Source organism: Streptopelia decaocto (genome assembly GCF_964273445.1).
Source record: "Streptopelia decaocto genome assembly, chromosome: 2".
NCBI lineage: Eukaryota > Metazoa > Chordata > Aves > Columbiformes > Columbidae > Streptopelia > Streptopelia decaocto.
Genome location: NC_138655.1, coordinates 45,484,619 through 45,505,117, shown reverse-complemented (window position 1 = coordinate 45,505,117; position 20,499 = coordinate 45,484,619). Strand labels below are relative to the sequence as shown.

The following is a 20,499-nucleotide window of genomic DNA, read 5'->3' as shown; positions in this document are numbered from 1 at the left end:
TCTGTAACATTAATATTGATTAACAGTATTTTTTTGAAAGTAAGAGATGGAAACTGCTCTGGAGGTATTAGTGCAGCAAGACTGAAAAGAGTGACTAGGAGAAAAGATAACCTAAATAGATGAATGTTAAATGACAAAAGATACCCAGTAGATTTTACCTAATACCATGATGATAAACAGCCCCCCGATCTAACTTTGTTTTTCCCTATTTCTTAATTCAGCTTTCAGCAGTATATTGTCATATTTCTGTAACAACCCCTTCTGAAATATGCCATTTTGTAGATTATTTCATTAGTCATACTCTCAATATCTGATGAAAAAACATATCATGACTAGCTGTTAGAACCAGTCATGGATTTTCTGATATATCATTCCCCAGACGGAAAATGCTTTCCTATAAAAGAAAAAAGTGTTCATAGGAACATGTTTTGTTTCAAAATGCAAAACATTTCAGTTAAGGTAAAAACATTATGATCAAATATTTGCAGACTAAACATCTTCATAATATTAATAACTGATTAAAAATTATTTTAATATCTATAAAATGTCTGATATTTTAAAGTATATTTCCCCTCATTTAAACTTTCTGCATTTTGACAAGGAGGCACTGGTGTCATTCCTTTAAAGGAATTTCCAAATGCCCTTTGCTATATCTAAGAAATTCTCATTCAATTTTAGATGAAATATTGCTGAACTTTGTGTAATTTTAAGGTACACTGCTAAAGAAATATCAATTTATTACCATTTTCTTTCCCAGCATCATGCAACGGCCAAATAAATTCATAGAAAATCTAGAAACATTTTGGGGCCGTAAGGAGTTTTTAGCAGAAGACTGATGCTAATCAAAAGAATTAGGAAGTTACGATATTGCTACTCTTTCAAAACAAAAAGAAAGTCAAAGTATCAATATATCTCTTAATGCTTTGGGTAACAGCATTTAATGTGTTTATCAAAAGTACAAGTCTATATATATATATATGTCTGAATTTAAAGCTTTATAGACCTGGACTTCAGAAGGATCATGTGTCCAATAGCAGACAGTAGTGAGCACAAATTTTTGTATTTCAAGAGTTCTGGTCACACCAATATCTTATTCAGTCTTCAAATACCACAATAATTATTTTTATAGTTACTTTAATTGAAAGTAAAATAATCACATTAGCAGCAGAAAATAAGAGCAGGCAGGCTTGTTTTGAGGTTAAGAAAACAAGGCACAACATAATCATTCTGAACATGATCCAACAATCATTAATAAATTGTTATGTCAAAAAATTCTTATCTGTGTGTTTAATACAGCAGATATCAGCACTGAACCAAATTGCAATATGATAGTTTGGGGACTGTACTGTCTCTGTTGAACATAAAGTAATGAGATGGTATGAGAGTAGCTACAAATAATGCACTGATAAAATAGGCCTATTATACATGTAAATTTTGCCACATTTAGTAGCATGAATGTCAGTAAACAGAAGTCACACCTTCTATTTAGCTGTGACATTTGTTACACTCATGTGCCATAGTCCTAACACTTGGCAGTCCTTTCTCCTGTGAGAAGACAGAATCTAGAAGATCTGCAAAAACTGTGACTCTTCTCTCCAGCCAAATCATACGATGTGTATTCCTGCAAGAATCAGGCACGTGGATTCTTCAGCTTCTCATCCTGTTCATTCCTGATACAAATACACCGCAAAGTCTCCCCACAAAGTTTATTTTTCTGTCTGGATCTGTGCTGGGGCCACTAGTTTCTCATGCAGATTCTCCCATAATCAGGACTATTTTTCAACTCCATTTCACTTCATGATGCTGACAACAAGGGTCCCTAGTTTTCTCACTGAATCTCTCATCTAGTTTCTGGCCGGCTTATCTCTTGAAAGGAGATTGTTTAATCTCAACAACTTGTTTTCCTGCTTAAATTTGGCTCTGAATCAATCAACCAAAGCAACCAACAGCACTTTTCCCAAGCTAAAAGATACAACTTATGCTGAGTTGCTTGAGGTTTTGTTTTCACCTTAGCTATGAACATGTGTGATGTTACAATATATAATATATTCCTAGCCTATATAGCAAACATCCCTTTTTAGTTTTTGTACTTCATGACACTTGGGAAAAAGCATTCTAATGTTTTCCACTATCAAGACAGGCAGTTCTCATTCAGTACAATGTCTCACTAGAATTTCTAGAAACTCCAGATCAGAACCTCTTGAACCACCTCTTGTACTCTGTACCCCAGAAGTTAGGGCATCCCTTTCTTATTGTTTCCTCCGCATGGGGGTTAATCCTGTGAGGACTACTTTTTCAGCGACTAATCTCTCACCTTAAACATATGCTTAGTCTATTCCTATTGCTCAGTTGGGGATTGAATGGTCTCACCCAGCTTCAGACTCAGAGAAGCAAGGACTGTGAAAACCAGCCTAACACATATGCACCATTACTGCTTCAGTAAACCTGATTTCATCTGCAGACACTGGGTGACAAAGCCTCATAAGCATTGTACTACATTACCTAAAGTCAGGACTTCCACAGAAATTGCTCCACCCAAAAATCAGAATGTAAATGCTTTTTCATTCCATCCTGATGGAAGAAGAAAACTTATCTCTATCATGCAATACTGCTCATTTCTGTTGGGTAGTAAACTGAAGACCCTGCTGAATTTTTTTGATTGTCCTTAAGGTACTGAAGGAATATTTGGCTTTGCCAGTTTTATTACCACCAGTTTGGTCCTCCCCAGAAAAGGAGAGTAAATGAACTCCATGTGAGAAGGCAGAGATCTTTCTGATGTAATAAAAATATTTATGACATTTTCTATCTTTTGTTTCTTAATTTTTTTAAAACATTTCAAAATGGATCAGTGGGGTTTGGGATTTTATAGATGTATAAGGTAAGTATCCTATGGTGACAGTGTGTGCCTCTATTCCAGCTGTAGGCCTAGGTGGAGAGATGTCATCATGAGACTAGAAATGTGTTCCAGTAAAAACTAAAACGGGCTCTCAAGCACACAGCACAATATTTCTAATTACATTTAACCAACAAAAGCTTGGCATAATCTCATTACCACAACATTAATTTAATAACAAAATACTGATCAGAGTTCTGTACTTCATGGAACACCCATAACTCAGTGTGTAAAGGAGATGAGAGAAGAAATGAGACAGGATGAAACAGGACACGTTAAGAAAATCAAATCTTGATGTCCTAGAGAAGCAGATAAGAAGGGTATGTCACCAAATTATCCTTATAGTGATTTTTAAAGCTAAGGTGATGATGGGCAAGTCAAGATACTGGCCAGTATTTTTGACCTCAGAATTAACACAAGAGCCAAATATGGTATTTTGAAATTACTTCTATCCTTGTAAAAAGTAAGAAAGTGGCAATCTCTGTTCTTTATAAACATGTTCACTTTCTTTCATATCTTGATCAGTACAGATTTTGTGAAAACAAACAGAACCATTAATTAATACATTAGAAATAGGGAGTACAAGTGAACACTAACGAGCATGTAATTGAGTAGCTTACTTTATCAAAACTATGTTAAGCTGAGAAAAGTATATGATGGTCATAAAAGTAAAGAACAGAAGATCAAAAGTGAACATTTTTTGATTATTTTTAACATAGCTACAATTGCAAAATTCTTGATTTAGGAATGTCTCCCCAATTTAGAAACATTTCAACCTGTTTTCACGTAAAAACAAATAAAACTATACATGAAGAATTAGAAAATCATGCATTTTCATAGAGAAAAAAAATTATTAAAATAATACAGAAAAGAACTTAGAGAATTATACATGCATCTAATTTATCTCAAGATTTTGTGGTTATTACGATTGTATGTTTTGTACTTCCATTTCAGATACCTCTGACTCCTCAGTTACATCTATGGACACTCTACCTCCCATCTGTGTCGTATCAACCACAACATCTAAGATCCAGATGAGCATCTGGTTAAGGAATAGCTCCTGACTGTTCAGAAGCAGTTTTATCCAAAAAGCCAAAGTTTGACTGCTGCACTGTCAAGAATGTTTCGTACACTAAACATTATTCTTATGCTTAGCTGATTAAAAAGGAATGGAAACATGCTAGTCTTAGTGAAAATTATCTGAGATTTATTTTTTACTGAGTACTTGTTGAAAGGAGAAAAAAGGCCTAAGCATGAATGAAAAATTACAAGTGTTGATGCAAATGAACAATTTTATAATTTTCCCAGAATTACTTCTTTATTCATAGAAATAAAGAAGTCTACTACAGAAAAATAGCAACTTATTAATTAGAAAAACTTGCATATGGACAAAAAGATACTACTTATTTCAAATTTCTGATAAAACTACCTTTTCTAGACCCCAAAGGAGACAGAACTAAGCAAATAATAATTTCACTTCCCATATGAAGAAACCTAGTTTTGATGATACTCACTTCTAAATCTTTCAGGTCTTTCTTTCTAATCTGTAGCAATCCTCCATATGTTTCTTCTTCCTGCTTTAACCTTTTCTCATATTCTGCTAGTTCATCTCGGAGATGATTAAATACCATCTGAATATTTTGCTGCTTAAACATCACATCACTTAAATTTTTCCTTCGAAAGAAAAAAAGATTCAATTAAGTAATCAACATAAACTGCCATACTGTTTTTTAGTCTTTACTTAGAGGTTTAATGTTTAATTCTATAATAGATAAAATAGGGTCATCTTGAATAGGGTCTTCTTGCAAATAATAATACCCTTAAAAAAAAAAAAAGAGCTATATGATGGGGCTTATCATGAGTGTTTAGACCACTTAAAGCCACTCCGGCAATCAGTCCATATCCGATGAGTCTATCAAGACACATAACTTTCATAATTTTAAAAAACAGCTTGCATTTTTAAAACATCTTCATAGAGAATGAACAGGTTCAGTCCCACATGTGAAGTATCTGCTGAGATAATGCTATTTTGAGACACAGAATGAGCCCATGCCATACTGGGTAACCACTGTCTTGTTATTTATTGGGACTGCAAATGGCAGCTTCACACCATTTGTGTAATATTTTGCTTCTGGCTCTGTCCACATCTAGTATGGTTTCTTTAGCCTGTACATATGTGAAGTCAAGGAATTTTCAGAGGTTTTCACTTTGTACTAACAGTTTCTCCTCTCGGGGTCTGTGTTCTGTTGCTTTTAGACAGAAGCATATTAAAAAAAAAAAAAAAAATCTAACAGATTTTCTGCAAGATAATCTAAGCTAGAGTCTTGTAGGTAATGTAACGGTTGGCTGCATAATAACGACTATATCACAATGTGCACACAAAAACAGAAATTCAAGAAACAGTATAAGCCTACTTTTTCCTAATTTTAAGGCTTTGTCCTATAAACCAAATGTTATTTTAACACTAAAATAAAATTTATTTTAATTTTAAAACAAATTAGACGGTCTGAGAAAGGGAAAAATCTGTCATGTAAAGATTATGCTGACTGCTCAGGAGCCATTTACGCTGCCAATCTATGAACAGCTGGAGCCAATAACAACCTGTTATCCTTCTTATTGATTAGCTGATACTTGACAGCACAGATGTATTTAGGAGTTTGGGAATTTAGATGTAAATTCTGGAGGTCACAAGACTCTCCCCATAGTCTCTTCTGTGACTCCCTGCAGAACAATCCTCTTTGCAGAAAATTAAAGTGTCAAAGGCCTCCTCTGAATCAGTGTCTAGAAAACCATCTCTAAAGAAGGGCTAAGGGATCCATCAGAAATTACCTAGAGTTCCTCTGCACTGAAACACCCTTCCAGCCTTCCTAATCTCCAGTACATCCCCTTAACTTGCTTTCTGCCCTTATTTCCTTCTTGCTGGAGGGAGGCACAGCACATGGGAAGTGATGCATATAAATGATAAGGGCTCTGACATAAACAGGGATGTTCCTCACACAGACCATAAATTCACAGGATTTGCTCATTGTCTTTCTAATTTCACTAGGTTCAAACTCTACAGAGATTAAAAAATTGGAATGAACGTATTTCATGTTCATTCTTAAATTCAGATGTGAAGACATGTCTTGATGAGTTCCAACAGGGCAAAAACAATTTTTCAAAAGTCATTGCTATAAGATACCTGGGATATCTGTGGCATATAATTTTCCCTTGGTTGGCAGGTTAGGCTATGTTTTTTACTAGACTTCAGTTTTGTAGTAGTTGATTTTATTGTGAAAAAAAGTAATTATTTCAAATGACTGCTGTTTTGATAACATTATGTCAATGTTTCTATTTCACCCTAGTAGCTATTATCTATTCTTCTAATTGCATTAATGGTAAGCAATAATAAGTCAAGGAGTCAGAGAAATATGCTAGGAAGTACTTGTAAAAGGACAATAGTGAAGACTGAAAGCAGAAGTAGGGACTCCTTTACCTTGAGTTTCTTCACCAGCTCTGGCTAGAATTAGCCTGATGACATGCCCTCCAAAAATGGAAATAATAGCCAAGAATAAAAGCACAACTGTTTTTTTAATCCTTTATTACTAGTTTTTCTACCAGGTCAGACAGGTATCAGCACTCTTATGAAAAGAAGAAAGATCAGTTCGAATAGATAATTCAATATTGAACTACATGCACAACACAAAATATAACAGGAAATGGCTATGGCAGGCTTTCTTAAGACAGATTGATGAAATGCTATGTGATATGTCAGATTATTGGAAACACTAATAGAAGGTAGATTAGCCTGAAATTTTTTTTTTTTTTTCTGAATGTTGTCACCATTAATCTTTACTAATGAGGGGCAGAATATATTGAAAATACACCAACAATTCCAAACACTTCTTCTCCTTTCCCTCTCAAGCACAGAGAGGCTGAATACTCTGACAATCAGAAGGCATAAGCATGCAGTCAGTTTTCAGCAAGTCACATGATGGAGAAATTCCCATGTGCTGTTCCTTCTGTGTTCAGAGAGTGACAAAAAGGAACACTAGGCATTTGGATGCATAATTTGGAAGTCAGAGAGGGGGTTTTACACTTTTTTTTTTTTTTTAACTTTACTGTTCTTTCTATTAGATGGGATCTCCAAAAGCAGGTTCTCAAGAAAAACGCTGAGTTTTCATTACTATCTATTTTAGGTCTAGAAGCTGAAGAATTTGCAATAAAATTTTTCTTTGAGAGATGGACTTCTTAATGACATAGAAACAATTAATTGCTGGAATGAACTTTCAGTATCACTTTGTGTTGATATTATCCCTTTCTTCTCTGAGTCTGAATATAGCATGTCATTGCTCTGAAACTACTGACTACTGTCTAAGGAGCTGTGAAAAATGAGAAGAGATTTTCAGTCATGGAAAGTTGCCTTCCTTTCTTGAAGTTCAGTAAGTTCCAATGCACACTGGGTCCCTCTGAATCATTCTGTTTTAATCAAGAGTTGGAGAAAAACATACCCAGTCCCACATATCCAGCTGAAAAATCTACATGTAAAAATACGTTTTTTCCCCCAGTCAAGGATTTCATGGAATAATCTCTCAAAGGTCTTTCAACACTGGCAGTATGAAAGTGAATGAGATCACAGAAAGGGAGCTGTAGTATAACGATACAAGGATCAGTTTTTCACTATTCAGTCATCCTGTACAATTCAACAGACCAAGCTGCTTTCTCTTTGACATTGCTGTGGGTTCAGCATATATGGCCCTCTAAGGCTTGTGTGGCCTAGAAGACAGCCTGCATTCTCAGTTGGGTAGAGCCCTCTGAGACTATTATCAGGACATGGTAAATGTAGGTCCACACTTCTTAAACAAGAGAAAACAGAGAGGGCATGGGATCCTCCATTAATTAAGGGTGCAACTGATCATGTATACTATCAGATTTCTGAAAGTAATTCTGATGCCTGAAAATCAATTTCGTTGGCAATTTTTCATGAATAGCTTCTACAGATGCGTTATAAGTACAAGTAGTGATCTGACAAAAATACTCTCCAATTATTGAAAAAACATGCATTGTATTTCCTAGAAATAATACTGTAAAATAATGAAACTATGTTTCATAATAGTAATAAAGTAGAATTACTAAATTACTTTAATAAAAGTAATAAACTATTTTTTTAAAAATTCGTATAATAGGCAGGTCTTACCGCAAATCAGGAAAACATTTTTCCATATTTTCCATCTGTATTTGCTTCAGGTTCCATAATTCATTTAATTCTTTAAGTTCATTTTTTAAATTTTCTGTAGTTTGAAAGTTCTCAGCAATTTGACTTGAAGCAAATGAATATTTTTCCTGGGAATTAAAAAATGCATAGCATGTAAATTAGGCAGGGCTAGATTTCCAAATACTATGTTTTAAGCACATAAGTATGTGCAACAATTCCTGAAATAGTATATCCAACCGAAGAGAACTTCTTTCAGAGTGAAAAGCTGGATCACTTACTGCAACTGGAAGAACTGTATTGCTGTAGAAGCATGGCTTTGCACATCCAGTTATAGTTCAACTTGTTGCACAATTCTTCTACTATAGATCCACAAATTTTATTATGGCATGTGTATTTTTGCAGTTGCCTACGTTGTATATGGATGTATGCATGTTTGTAGGGCGCTAACTTCATAAAATACGTATCCTCTTTGAATTTTGCTCTCACGCATAGAACTTTTGCAAAAAAGCACTGGCTCGCACAGCAAAAACTTTACTAATGATACTGAAAAGTAACAATTTTGCATATTATCTAAGTTTAGGCCTATTTATTTCAGTGTATGCAGAGTCAGCATCTTAACTAGCAGCTATTATTGCTAGGCCATCAAAGTATTTACAAAATGTAATACTGTTTCAGGCAGATTCCTTAAATACTTGTCTTTCAGGAAAAATCAGTATTTTTAGTTACCATTCTCCAGGGAGAGTATGGCTTACTAATTATCTCTGAAGAACAGTATTTTTCATTTAGTTGTCTAAATACAGAGTTGTCTTCTTTTAGATGTCAAGCTTTTCATGAAATAGTAGTCCTGTACTCCAGACAGAGGAGGATTAAAGCACAGGGAATGACTTGAACTCCTGCTCACTTTCCTCAGCTAAAAGCACACAACTCAAAGAGATGCTGACATTAAGCTGCTAAGAACCTTTAAATTCAAAAGTGTTTCCACTAAACTTCCTGTTCTACAGAAGAGAGATAAAAGTGCAGTGTTGTTTTCATACCAAAAGTCACTGACAGCCACAGGACCAAAAAAACGTGCAGATACATGCTCCAAGCAAACTCTACTTTCAAGAGCGAGAGTATCTTCTCCACAATGAACAAAGTAAACCCAAAGCATTGCAGCAGTTCAATAGGAATAAGCAGGTGGGAATCTTCTATTTGGTCTAAAGTGGTCTTGCTGCATTAGATTTTGTTACCTCTCCTAATGTGCTATAAGCAGCTAAGTAAATGGGTCAAATTAAGAGGGAGGAAAATACCTTTTGATTATCCTTATATACACACATATAATTTAAGTGCACACATGTATAAACACCAAATTGCAAGACCACACGATTCAGTAGGCAAAGAATGCACCACAGTACTTAAAGATTGGTATTTTTAAAATTTCTTCTTTAGATACTACGCCATTTTTCTGAAGCAGTAGCCTGATGCATAGCCTAATGATCTTTTTCTTTATGAAAGAAGTGCTTCTTTAGAGGTGTATCTAAAAGGTAGCTGTGAAACAAGGAATCAAAGGTTATGTAACAGATGTTAGCACAGATATGAAGGCATAGAAGGTACCACAAGAACATAACATTTTAACGGCCTCTGAACTTTGTAGGGTTGTAATAAGTATCTGTATAGGATTAGATGGAAATTTCAGGTTTCTTGCAGGAACATAGAATAATTAGAAAGAAAATTAAGATATGGTAATTAATGCAAATCCCGATGTAACTGAACCGCCCATAGAGAGTCTCAAATCTCTGATGAAAAATCATATTAGTTTTAGGTTCAGTACCAGGAGAACCTGGAGAAATGTGATAGCCTGGGATATACAGGTTGTCTGTATGGTCTGTACTGGATTTAAACTTTACAAATAAGGAAATTTAAGATTATTAAGATGTCAGGGCCAAATATAAATATGTACACAAAGAAACCATGACTTTTTTTTTTTTTTTGTCAAAGAGTCAGGTTCATATATGAGCTGTGTTAGAACAAAACTGCCAATGAAGAATTTTGTTTCTTTGACTTCCTGCACATTCTGACTTCCTCTACTTTCTGTGACCCAAATATTGATAGACTGAATATCAGCTCCTTATGGCTTGCTGTGGTGGGTAACAGTCCAGTATCCTGTCTAAGCTGAATGAGTCCCTTGGCACTTGGTCATTCAGCTGTTTGATACAGGAACAGTATTCTTCATTCTTCCTAGTTGCTCAACAAGACCATTGGTGTATTATGGAGTAGGATTCAGATGCTTTTATCTAGGTATCTTGCTCTTAGACATTTAAATGCTAGCAGACCAAACTATGTCACTTTAAATTGAATGGTGAAATGCAGCAGCCTCCAGGCTGTGATTCTTCTTGTTGTAAAACAGGTAAACTATGAAGGATTGGGTTAATTGCTTGATCTGTTGGAAGCTGGAGACTCTGTATTACTCCTGTACTAAGAATACTGTGGAATCATAGTCATTTCTTCCATAACATCATTTAAGCTACACACTGGACAAGCTTTAAATAAGCCAATGTCTTAATCATGAGAGAGCACTAAAATCTCTGAATATAACTTTAAATAACTTTTCCATAAAAACAATATAACATGATTAACAGAATCAGATAGTGTGACCCTGCACAGCTAGAAATACGAGTTATTGCTAAAAACAAGACAGACCCTTTTATAAAGCCCCTCTTTTACAAAATTGCTAAGATCAAGGAACGGTATCAGGCTCTAAGAATGCAATATTTAAGGTATCCAAGTGTTGTTACCAGTTCAGAGCTCTACAGTTCTCATAAAATAGGCTTTGTACATTGTTTTATTCCACTTACCGAGAACATTTCTCTAATACTCCTCCAGAACACCAACTCAAATATTGTTCAAGTAATTCATGGATACAGTTATTTACAGTTACTATGAAAGGCAACATTAAAAATAATAATTAAAAGTACAGGAAATAACTGCATTGAAAAACGTCATACTGATTATCTGTATGCTGACTCATCAGCCATTTCCACATGCTCTAAAATCTATCAGTAAATCTGCAGCTTGGTAGAACATAGTCTTCAACAGAAAAGGATGTATCAACTCTGTCTTACCTGCCAAATGTAGAAGCCTGTGTGAATCAATGATTTTCCCAAAGTGTAATTTAAAGTTCTGTCCTGTATAGGAAGTCTCACTTTTTCAATAGAAATTACCTGATTCATGAAAGCTACTCTGAACAACATGAAAGCTTTTTTTTTTTTCAATGTATATTGCTCATCTTTGATGCTGCAATATCTCACTGCAGTTTATACAATACGTAAATGAAAGAATAATAAAAATGAACAAAATCTAGAAAAAAAATGCTTTTTTCTTCTAATGATTATAACCATGTTTATATAAAGTATACTGTTCAGTAACGAAATTCAATAATTCGCTTTGGTGGATTATACAGTTTAGTAACTGATACAGCAGATACAACCCATCATTTACAAAAAGATGCCATCTGCTGAGCAAACATGCAATCAGCAGGCGCTTCCTATCATACTAGAATCTTTTTTGTCCTTTATTGATTTTCTCCATTGCATTTCTAAAGCCCCTTGAGCAATCTGAGCCAGCGTAGCAAATGAAGAAAGCAAAGGACTTCCCAATGACCTCAATATCAATTCTGCTTTGTATTTTATGCTGTCTCAAGGCTATGGACCTCACAGGTTAGTTCAAGCAAGAGACAGAAAATAGTACATATGCTGTATGCATGTATATAGTTCCAAGGCAACTGTGTAGAAATGACAGCCTAACCTTTGAGATTAAACACACTTCAAAAAAGCCATACAAGAATTAAATTATTCACCTGTATATCATTTAATTGTTGCTGCATATTTTTTCTTTTTTGTTCCAGTTGTTGTTCTGTTTGCTTCTGTTGTTTATCTAGCTCTTGTACTCTCTGATCCAAACAGGAGAACTTCTGGATTGTTTATACATAAACAGAAGTGTTAGTATTCAAAAGTTACATTCCTACATTCTATAGAAATCAGAAAATACATTAATCATTAAATACTTGAACAATTACTGTTCTTAAGCTTATTTCTGTTTTCCCTTCCATACCCATTTTCCTGTCACGTAGGTTTATATACTCTGTGTTTTGAATGCAAAAGTCCACATTTACAATAGAAAATATCTCTGTTACTTCATATAGCCTTTGTCATCTTACAGCTAAATGCCACTGCTTACTCTGCTCTCCATGCTTCTTCCCTTTCCTTCTGCCAAAGAAGTTAAAAATAAAGTTCTTAAATCAAAATATGTATTTGGAATACCTTTCATGGAATTTGTATAAAGGCAAAATAAATATTTCTTGCTTATTATCACAAACTCACGAAAAATACAGCTAAGGACAGCTGACAAGAGGAGAAAGAATAAATAAAATAAAGTATTGGGATGTCTCATTTTTATACTTTCCATTAATCTACTCAATTATTAATTAGTACCTCAAGAAAAACAAGATTTCTTGTCTATTGTATTAATTTCACTTGCATCATTAGTGTGAGCAGCAAATATTAAATGTCAGAAATTATTATTAATACATGTGATAAGGAAAATTTTACATTACTAAGTACACTTATATATACAGCATAATATATTATTCAAAGTTTTAAATTCACTTTAGACTATATAACAAAGAATATTAAAATAGGTATTAATATTTCCATTCTGAAACAATAATTTAATGCAAAAGTTCTTATTTCAAATTATCTTTTGCATATCTTTCACATACAAATCTGCTTGTGCAAACTATGTTTCCAAGCTTTTGAAACAGAAGCAAAGACGCAGCTGCAGACTATGATGTATAACTTACACCACACCTCTCTAGGTTTCCAGGAAACTAATGATGTGATCTTTGTCACACTGTGTCTACTGAGTTTTAGCTGGGGAAGGGCTAACAACATTAGTCACTGACATCAATGCGTTGTTTTGAAAATACTATTAGCTATTAGAGGAATCTTTTTTTTTTTTTTTTTAATTTTTCAATTTGACTTATTAAGCTTGCATCAAAAATAAACTATCACAAAATCCACCATCTGAACTCAAACTATTCAACATCCTCCATTTCCCCTCCAAAAATGATTAAACATTGCTGTATGTAGACTATGTCAAGAACACTTCAAATAGAATAACATTAAAAAACTGGAGAAGAAAATCTCCTATGACAAGCTATATACTAGTAGTTGGATAACAGATCTATGAACCTACAGACTGATTCTGCACCAAAAAACTTCTTACTGAGGCAGCAGAAATTCTTCTGTCTGAGCGTCAAACAACTACTACAAAAAATCCTGTATTTCAGCTGAATAAGCTCAAAAGATGTTGACTGTACTTGATTGTGAGAACTCATGATAGAAAACTAAAAACGATTGACATTTTTCCAATGTTTCCAGTCATTGTCAAAGCCAACGAAGAAGAAAGAATAAACAGAAAAAAAGGAATAAGCACCTACTCAAGAAAAAGACATACAAAAAGAATAAAGCAAAGGTATGGAAATGCTCTTAATTAGAAAAAAAAAAATCTATAAATAAACTACATTGCAAACAGTTCTGCAAAAGAAAGACTGAGTGGCTTTGTTTGAGGATTTTGCTTCAATATAATGTACAGACATTATATCTTGTACTGGACTATGGTTCAGATTTTGAATATTTCCACGTCATTTTAGAAAAACAAGGTCTGTTTCTACAAACATTTGTTGAGGTGGCAGGGGGACATACAGCTATCAGTACCGCTTAAGGAAATTATTATCTACCTAGCTAAGGTCTCATGTCTGTAGGACTACTAGTCAACTGATCCACGTACTATCAGGTATTTTTCAAAAGCATCCATCGTTGTAATGCCTTATTTTCAAACAATAATTTATTTAGGTAACATTGCCCACTTTGCAATCTGGCCTCTATTACCACTGTTGTAGCACACCATATAAGCCAAGTTTTCAAAGATCTAAAAGATCACCAGATCTAGAAAATTCTAAAAATGAAAGAAAAACTCAGTCACACAACTTAATTAGTATTCCTCTTATTCTTTTGAGTAGATCTAGACAAAAGGTTATTTCTCTGAAAATTTTCTCCAGGTTTTAACCTTAGGAAAGGTTAACACCACTAGTATACCCTGCAAATATGAGGAATAGGCTACTACGTTATCACTGGATAACTGGAGGAAAAGGCTTCTTTAGTAGTACTTTCAAGATGCTAGAGGTGCCAATGAAAATGTCACACCATAAAAGTAGGACTGCTCTCCTAGAAGTAGAAGAAATGTTTGGAAGGTAAGAGTCAGCTCAAGTAGGTTGGGGACCTGTTCTTAATACAAAAATCTTGTTGTTCTGTTTTTGGTTTTTTTTTTTACTATACAAAAAAGAGCTTTAATGAGAGGAAGGAAAAACATTTTTATCAGTATCACCCATTCTGCAGGGAAGTGAAGAAGGTCCCCAGCATGCCATGGCTCATATACTAGTTGTTGTCTTCAGTTTATAAATAAGAAAAGAAATACAAAGGAAACAAGTAAGTACTAAACAGGCTTCCCTTTTGTAAGAAAACAAAACACAGAAGTTAAAAGAGACAGGAAGATTGTTTCTAATATAGAAAGCAAGAAAGGTCAAAAATAAGGCTGAAATTATGTTGTATATTTTGTTACATTGCACAACTGCACACTTAATAACCCAACTCTTCTGAGCTACGAACTTCTGTATCCTTTTTTTTCTTAAATAATGATCAAAAATATGTTAGTGAATGGTCTAAAATCTACTGCTTTTACCTCATTCTTCTCTTTAAGTATATCTTTATTTCTTTTAAGTTTTGTTTCTAGATCAGCCACTTGTCTCTCAATCTGTTCTATCCTCTTCATATCTTCCTCTCTTTTCTTGAGGTTCTCTTTTTGCTTTTCCTCTAGATCATCATATATTGCTTGAATCCTGTCCTGTTCATTAAAATATATATAGAATTAACTTTCAGTATTTCAAAAGCAGTAGAGCACGAAAAATCCAAATCTGAAATAACACTTATACTCCTAAGTAAACAAAAGGTTAAAAGTTAACAAAAAGTAAAAGTTAACAAATACATCATGAGGTGATTAAAATTTCTTCAAAAGGAAGGAAAAGTTGGCATATGCCAGAAGCTTTTGAATAGGAAAAGCTGAACAGTCAGCAGAACTGCCAAAGAAAAATACAGTGGGGGAATCAGCAAGATATGTTAGGAAATGCAAAATGACGTTGAAGCAGACAATGAATTTACAGAACTATTTAAGCAAATAGTAGAAAAGAGGAATTAAAATTCTAAAAATTAATGCCAAGAGTGAAAATATTTTCTGATGGGAACTAAAATCAGCATAGGCATGTTAGTTATGAAGTTATGGATAATGTTCCAGTTGACAACATGGTTGGTAGGTGGAATCAACAAGCTTCCCAGAAAACCACTAACATTTTTGGATCACTATTGCTTTATACTCAATGGCATTAGAAGATTGCCCATGGCAATGCCATGGAAACATTGACCTTGATTTTCTGGCATAATGAGGAACAAAGAAGTGATCTCTGAAAACTTGCTGCTCAGACAGAAGCCAAAGATTGGTTGTGACAACCCAGCTCTAAGGTCTCTTGCTCATGACACTGAATGCAGAGATTAAGGACTTCTTCAGAAAATAGTCCTGGAGCTTCCACTCAGTGTCCTGCTTGAGGCTTTAAGACCTGGTAGTTATTACAACAGTTTGAATATGACCATTATGCATGCTCTTGCAGAAGACAGCAGATGGAATCCACCTATGAAAGGATGGATGTAAACAAAATACCCCTTTTGGTGATGCCAAACTTGGGATTTCAGTCAGAGAAACTGATGAAATATCAATACTTGCCCGAGGATGGTAGAAAAGTATCACTGAGGTCAAGAAGAACTAAATTTGACAATAGAAAAAGGGAACCAAAGTGTGTTGTGTGAATTTAGTGGTTCACACCAGGAGAAAATAAATGGCATTACGGCCATTCTATTTTACATATGCATGTGTGAATATAAGGTGAGGGTCTGATTGCACTTTCTACAGAAACCGAAGTAAGAAATATATACAAATTAAAATGACAATGTTGCTGCATATATGGAATATTACTAAAGGGTTTTTATCTTTTAAAGCAAACTGGAAATTATTGTGAATAACGGGGATACAACTAAAGTGTTTCATGTTTTCAGGAGTATTTAAATTTTCCTAGTTGTTACACAAAAGGCATCACTACTTCGCAAAAACCATCAGCCTTCTATTTGAGTTGGCCACAAGGTACTCAAAGTTAATTCATGGTAAGAAGTAAAAAGAAAGTAGAAGCAGATTTTAGATTTGTAGTAAATTCATGTTTACCTGAGTCACTTCACAAAATTCTTTTTGATCTTCAATTTCTTTTTTAAGATTCTGCTCTGAATTCTTGGGGAAAAAAATAAAACATATACAATGCATAAGAAAGCAAGTTATTAGACAAAGGCAATGAAAATTTAACACTAACATCACAGTAAGGATGAAGACCACTTTTAATTTTTTTTCATGTATCATAGAACTATATTAAAAAGGAAAATTACAAAAGAGTCTCAGGCACAAGAGGTAAATAAATACAGACCATACTATAAGAAAATCAACCATATCTTCTAGATTTAATGTAATTTAATTTTAGCAGCTTAAAATAATTAAATACATGAAGGAGCTGAGCTGGCTTACCTAGATTGATCTTGAACATCAAATGTTCAAAATTTAAAAATTTCAGTGCCTACTATATTTTATATGATGAGACATTTTTTTTGTAATTTCTAGTAAAAATCTGAACATATTTTAGCCCTTTCTTATATGACTATCCTACTCATATCACCTCTAGGATAACAGTTATGTAGCACATTGTTACAGTTTGCACCTTGAAACCCTCTAATTTAACGTACATCAGATTAGCATCATAACTATATGTTATTACAATTTAAGCCAAACACTAATTAGGGCCTTCTATTTCCTTTTTTAAGTGAATTGGGGAAAACTGATTATTTAAGCAAAACTAAGTACATCATAGCCAATGGTAAAGTAAGAAACTGACTCAATCAATTCTGTTATTGAAATGTGTTTATTCAGGATGTTTTACTCACATGCATATCTGCACTTTGTGAGTGCATATCTGTGCATATCTGCACAGAAGTTCCTGCATAAAGAGGTCATAAACTTCTCCCAGATACCACATACATTAGAAAATACAAAACCAGGTGCAAAACTTCCCCATATATTCTCAAACCCCAAATCCCAAACATTATTAGGAACTTCAAGGAAATAGAACAGAGATCACTGTTCATGTGGATAACACATCTTGTAATCAATGAGTAAAAGCCTTTTTTTCCAGATGAAAGTTTATATATTTGCTCCAAGTATAACTCCAAGCAACAACTCGTGCCCATGGCCCTTCGATCTCCCTCACACCTCTTTGCCCACACATACATATAATTTATTTGAGCCCAAATCTCTGAGTCTATTAGACAAACTGTGGCATCTGGACTACTCTCCAAAATGCAGCAATATTTTGAATGAGTAATGATAACACTTGGTGATTGCATATTTTTCACTCTATTCAGTAGCCCAAGGATACAGTTTAACTGGTGGTTACAGACAGACATTTTTTTCAGACACACCAGGGGGTAATTGCTCTCACAGAATATCAGCAGAGACCAGGCAGCCAACTATAAATTGCACCTTCATTTATATGATCATATAAAAAATTCACCACTGTTCACTGTTGCCTAAGTTAGAGAGGTATCCCGGTTTCTGTGCACTAACTTTTACCTTGCAAATAGCTCTTGCAACTGGTCTCCTTCCCTGTGCATTTCTTTGTGTGTATATGTATGCTTTAAATTATTATGAATACAACATCTTTACTAATTTATGGTAACTAAGACTAAATACAGCAATGTTAACTTAAAGCTATTGACAGCATGGTCATTCTGCAAGTGGTAGGAATGGAGATATTCATTAACAAGGTCAGTGAAGCAACCCGAATGGCAGGACCACTAGTAATGGCTTCATGTAGAAATTGTGCCAACAAGTAAACCAGAATATCTACAGAATGCAACTCCCTCTCTACCCATAAATGTATAGCTTTGAGACACATTTCTGACTGACTGCATGCCTGGGATGTTAACATTATGACCTGTGAAGAAAGATTAAGGGACAATGAAATCCAAAGAGTAACACTGTAGTCAATTTTTTTTTTTTTTAAATAAAAATTAGTGAAGTGTATTAAAAGCTTCACAAGGAACAGCTGAAGGAGTAGAATACTTGCAAGTCAAATGGAGATTTCTTACAGATATCATACTGGAAGCTCAAAGCACAGGCAAGTCAAGTTTTGACAGACACTTTGGAAATATCAAAAATAAAATTAATACCACTAAACAGAAGAGAAGCTATCAGAAGCAAGACAAAAAAGTCAAAATTATGTCTAAAAAAAATGAAAACATAAAACATTCTGACCTTTCCCTGTTTAAATCTGAAAATACCATCAGGCAAGCTAAATAAGAGTTTTTGGGAAAACCTGCAAGGGACATAAACGAGGTCCTTTTCCAAAAACATCTGATAGGAAGCCTGCTAGATGCAATGTAAGGCCAACAGATGATCAGAAGCACTTACAGACTTACCATGAAGCACTCAGAAAACAATATATGATAGAGAAAAAAAAGCTCAAATTCCAAAACACACACACAAAAAACCCTTCAAAGCCCTGAGAAGCAAATTCATAATATGAATTATTATGGAAAAAATAATTAGGTGACACACTGAAAATCTGATGCATAGGAGAGGACTCAGCATGACTGAGAAGCTGTGCCTCAAAATTCATCAGTTTTCTGAAGGATTTAAGAAGTATGTTGAGACGAGATATCTGGGTGATAGTGAGCAATACTATGGAAAATGGCACATTTTTATGAATTATTTTTTATTTACTGAGGACAAAATTCAATGAAGGTTCATGTATGTTTGTACATTAGGACAAAGCCCCCACTTCATAAAAAGCTAGATTCTGAGCTGTCTAGTAACCTAAAAGGAACCAGATTGTGGAGAATATAATTCTCCACTGCATTTAAAAGAATAAATCTACTGTTAGGAACTATTATGAAAGGAATAGAGAACAAACCAAAAGTCATCATTATACCATTATATATGCCGAAGAGGTGTCTGCATATTGAATACTCTGTGCTCTGTCCCAGTAATAACAGAACTGGAAGACAGAACTGGATGACAGACATGGGACAGTTCCCATTCATTACATAAGTTAATGGATCTTTCTCTTGAAAAGGAGGAAGAATATGATAAAAGCCTGCAAAGTCATGTGTGACATCTAGGAAGCGAATATGGAATGACTGACCAATACGTCTTTGAAAGTAAGAACCAGGGCACTATATGAAGATAGTACCTGCTAGGCAGAAAATGAAGAAACAAAGTAACTTTTCACATAACACATGAAAAAACTGTTGAAGTCTTTATCACAGAATGTTGTAGATATCAAAAACCCAAAATGTGATTGTAAAATTAATGGAAGAAAAAATCATAAATTCTAAATTAACTTTTAATAGAGGGAAAATATAAATTAAGACAAAAAATTGGATGTAAGACAGCAAATAAGCAGGGGTTTTGCCTGAATCACTTCTAAAATCCTAATTTCTTAGACTAACATTTAGCATCCCTTAAATATTTAAACCATAAGAAGAAACATAGTTGATTCCACTGATTTTATAGTTGAACAAGCATTTGTGTAAATATTTCAGCACACAACACTGAGAATGTGGGAAAAAAAATGTTGCTTGGCAAATTTATATACAAACAAGACAGAAAAGTCACACACATTTAATATTAAAACATATGGCTATAAAACAGCATAACATACCAAAAAGACAATTTATAGGACAAAACTACATGGTGCAAATTCAGATATTGCCAGGAATATAAATTTGATCCAAGAGAAGACAACCTGACACTATGAAAGGCCTTAACAAATGCAAAACTGACTCACTCGTATTATTCTGAAAACAGCTCTAAGGCTTCCCTGGCTCAGGTTTTACTATTTTTTTATCTTGGCTCTATAAGCTTTATAACTGGCTCTGTCTTAAATCACATCCAATGATTCCTCCTTTCTTTTTAGAAGCAGAGTCTGGTACTTGGACATACCTTTACCTTTAACAAGCAGGCAGGAAGCGTGTGGAGTGCCTAATATACCAATGCACACTATAACCAGGAAAGTACCATTAATGTTCTTAATTTTACTGATTAAAAGTTAGGAAATCCTAAAATTATTACTGGAAATAAAACAGCGAAAGTCTTTCCTTCCAGGCAATCTGTACTTTACATAAAGCAGAAGATCTCTAGTGAAGAATATGCAAAATACCATTTATTATCT

The 20,499-nt window shown here is 34.2% G+C and overlaps 1 protein-coding gene across 1 annotated transcript in view; it reads right to left on the bottom strand.

Annotated features, from left to right (window-relative positions):
• CCDC178 (coiled-coil domain containing 178) overlaps window positions 1–20,499 on the bottom strand; it is a gene marked incomplete at both ends in the record, with an annotated part of 164,779 nt that overhangs the window by 109,830 nt on the left and 34,450 nt on the right. The window contains 5 exons of the mRNA XM_082045605.1: window positions 4,408–4,567; window positions 8,070–8,215; window positions 11,923–12,036; window positions 14,865–15,026; window positions 16,449–16,511. Of these exons, the coding sequence (XP_081901731.1) occupies window positions 4,408–4,567; window positions 8,070–8,215; window positions 11,923–12,036; window positions 14,865–15,026; window positions 16,449–16,511 (645 nt within the window). The remainder of the gene's footprint in view (window positions 1–4,407; window positions 4,568–8,069; window positions 8,216–11,922; window positions 12,037–14,864; window positions 15,027–16,448; window positions 16,512–20,499) is intronic.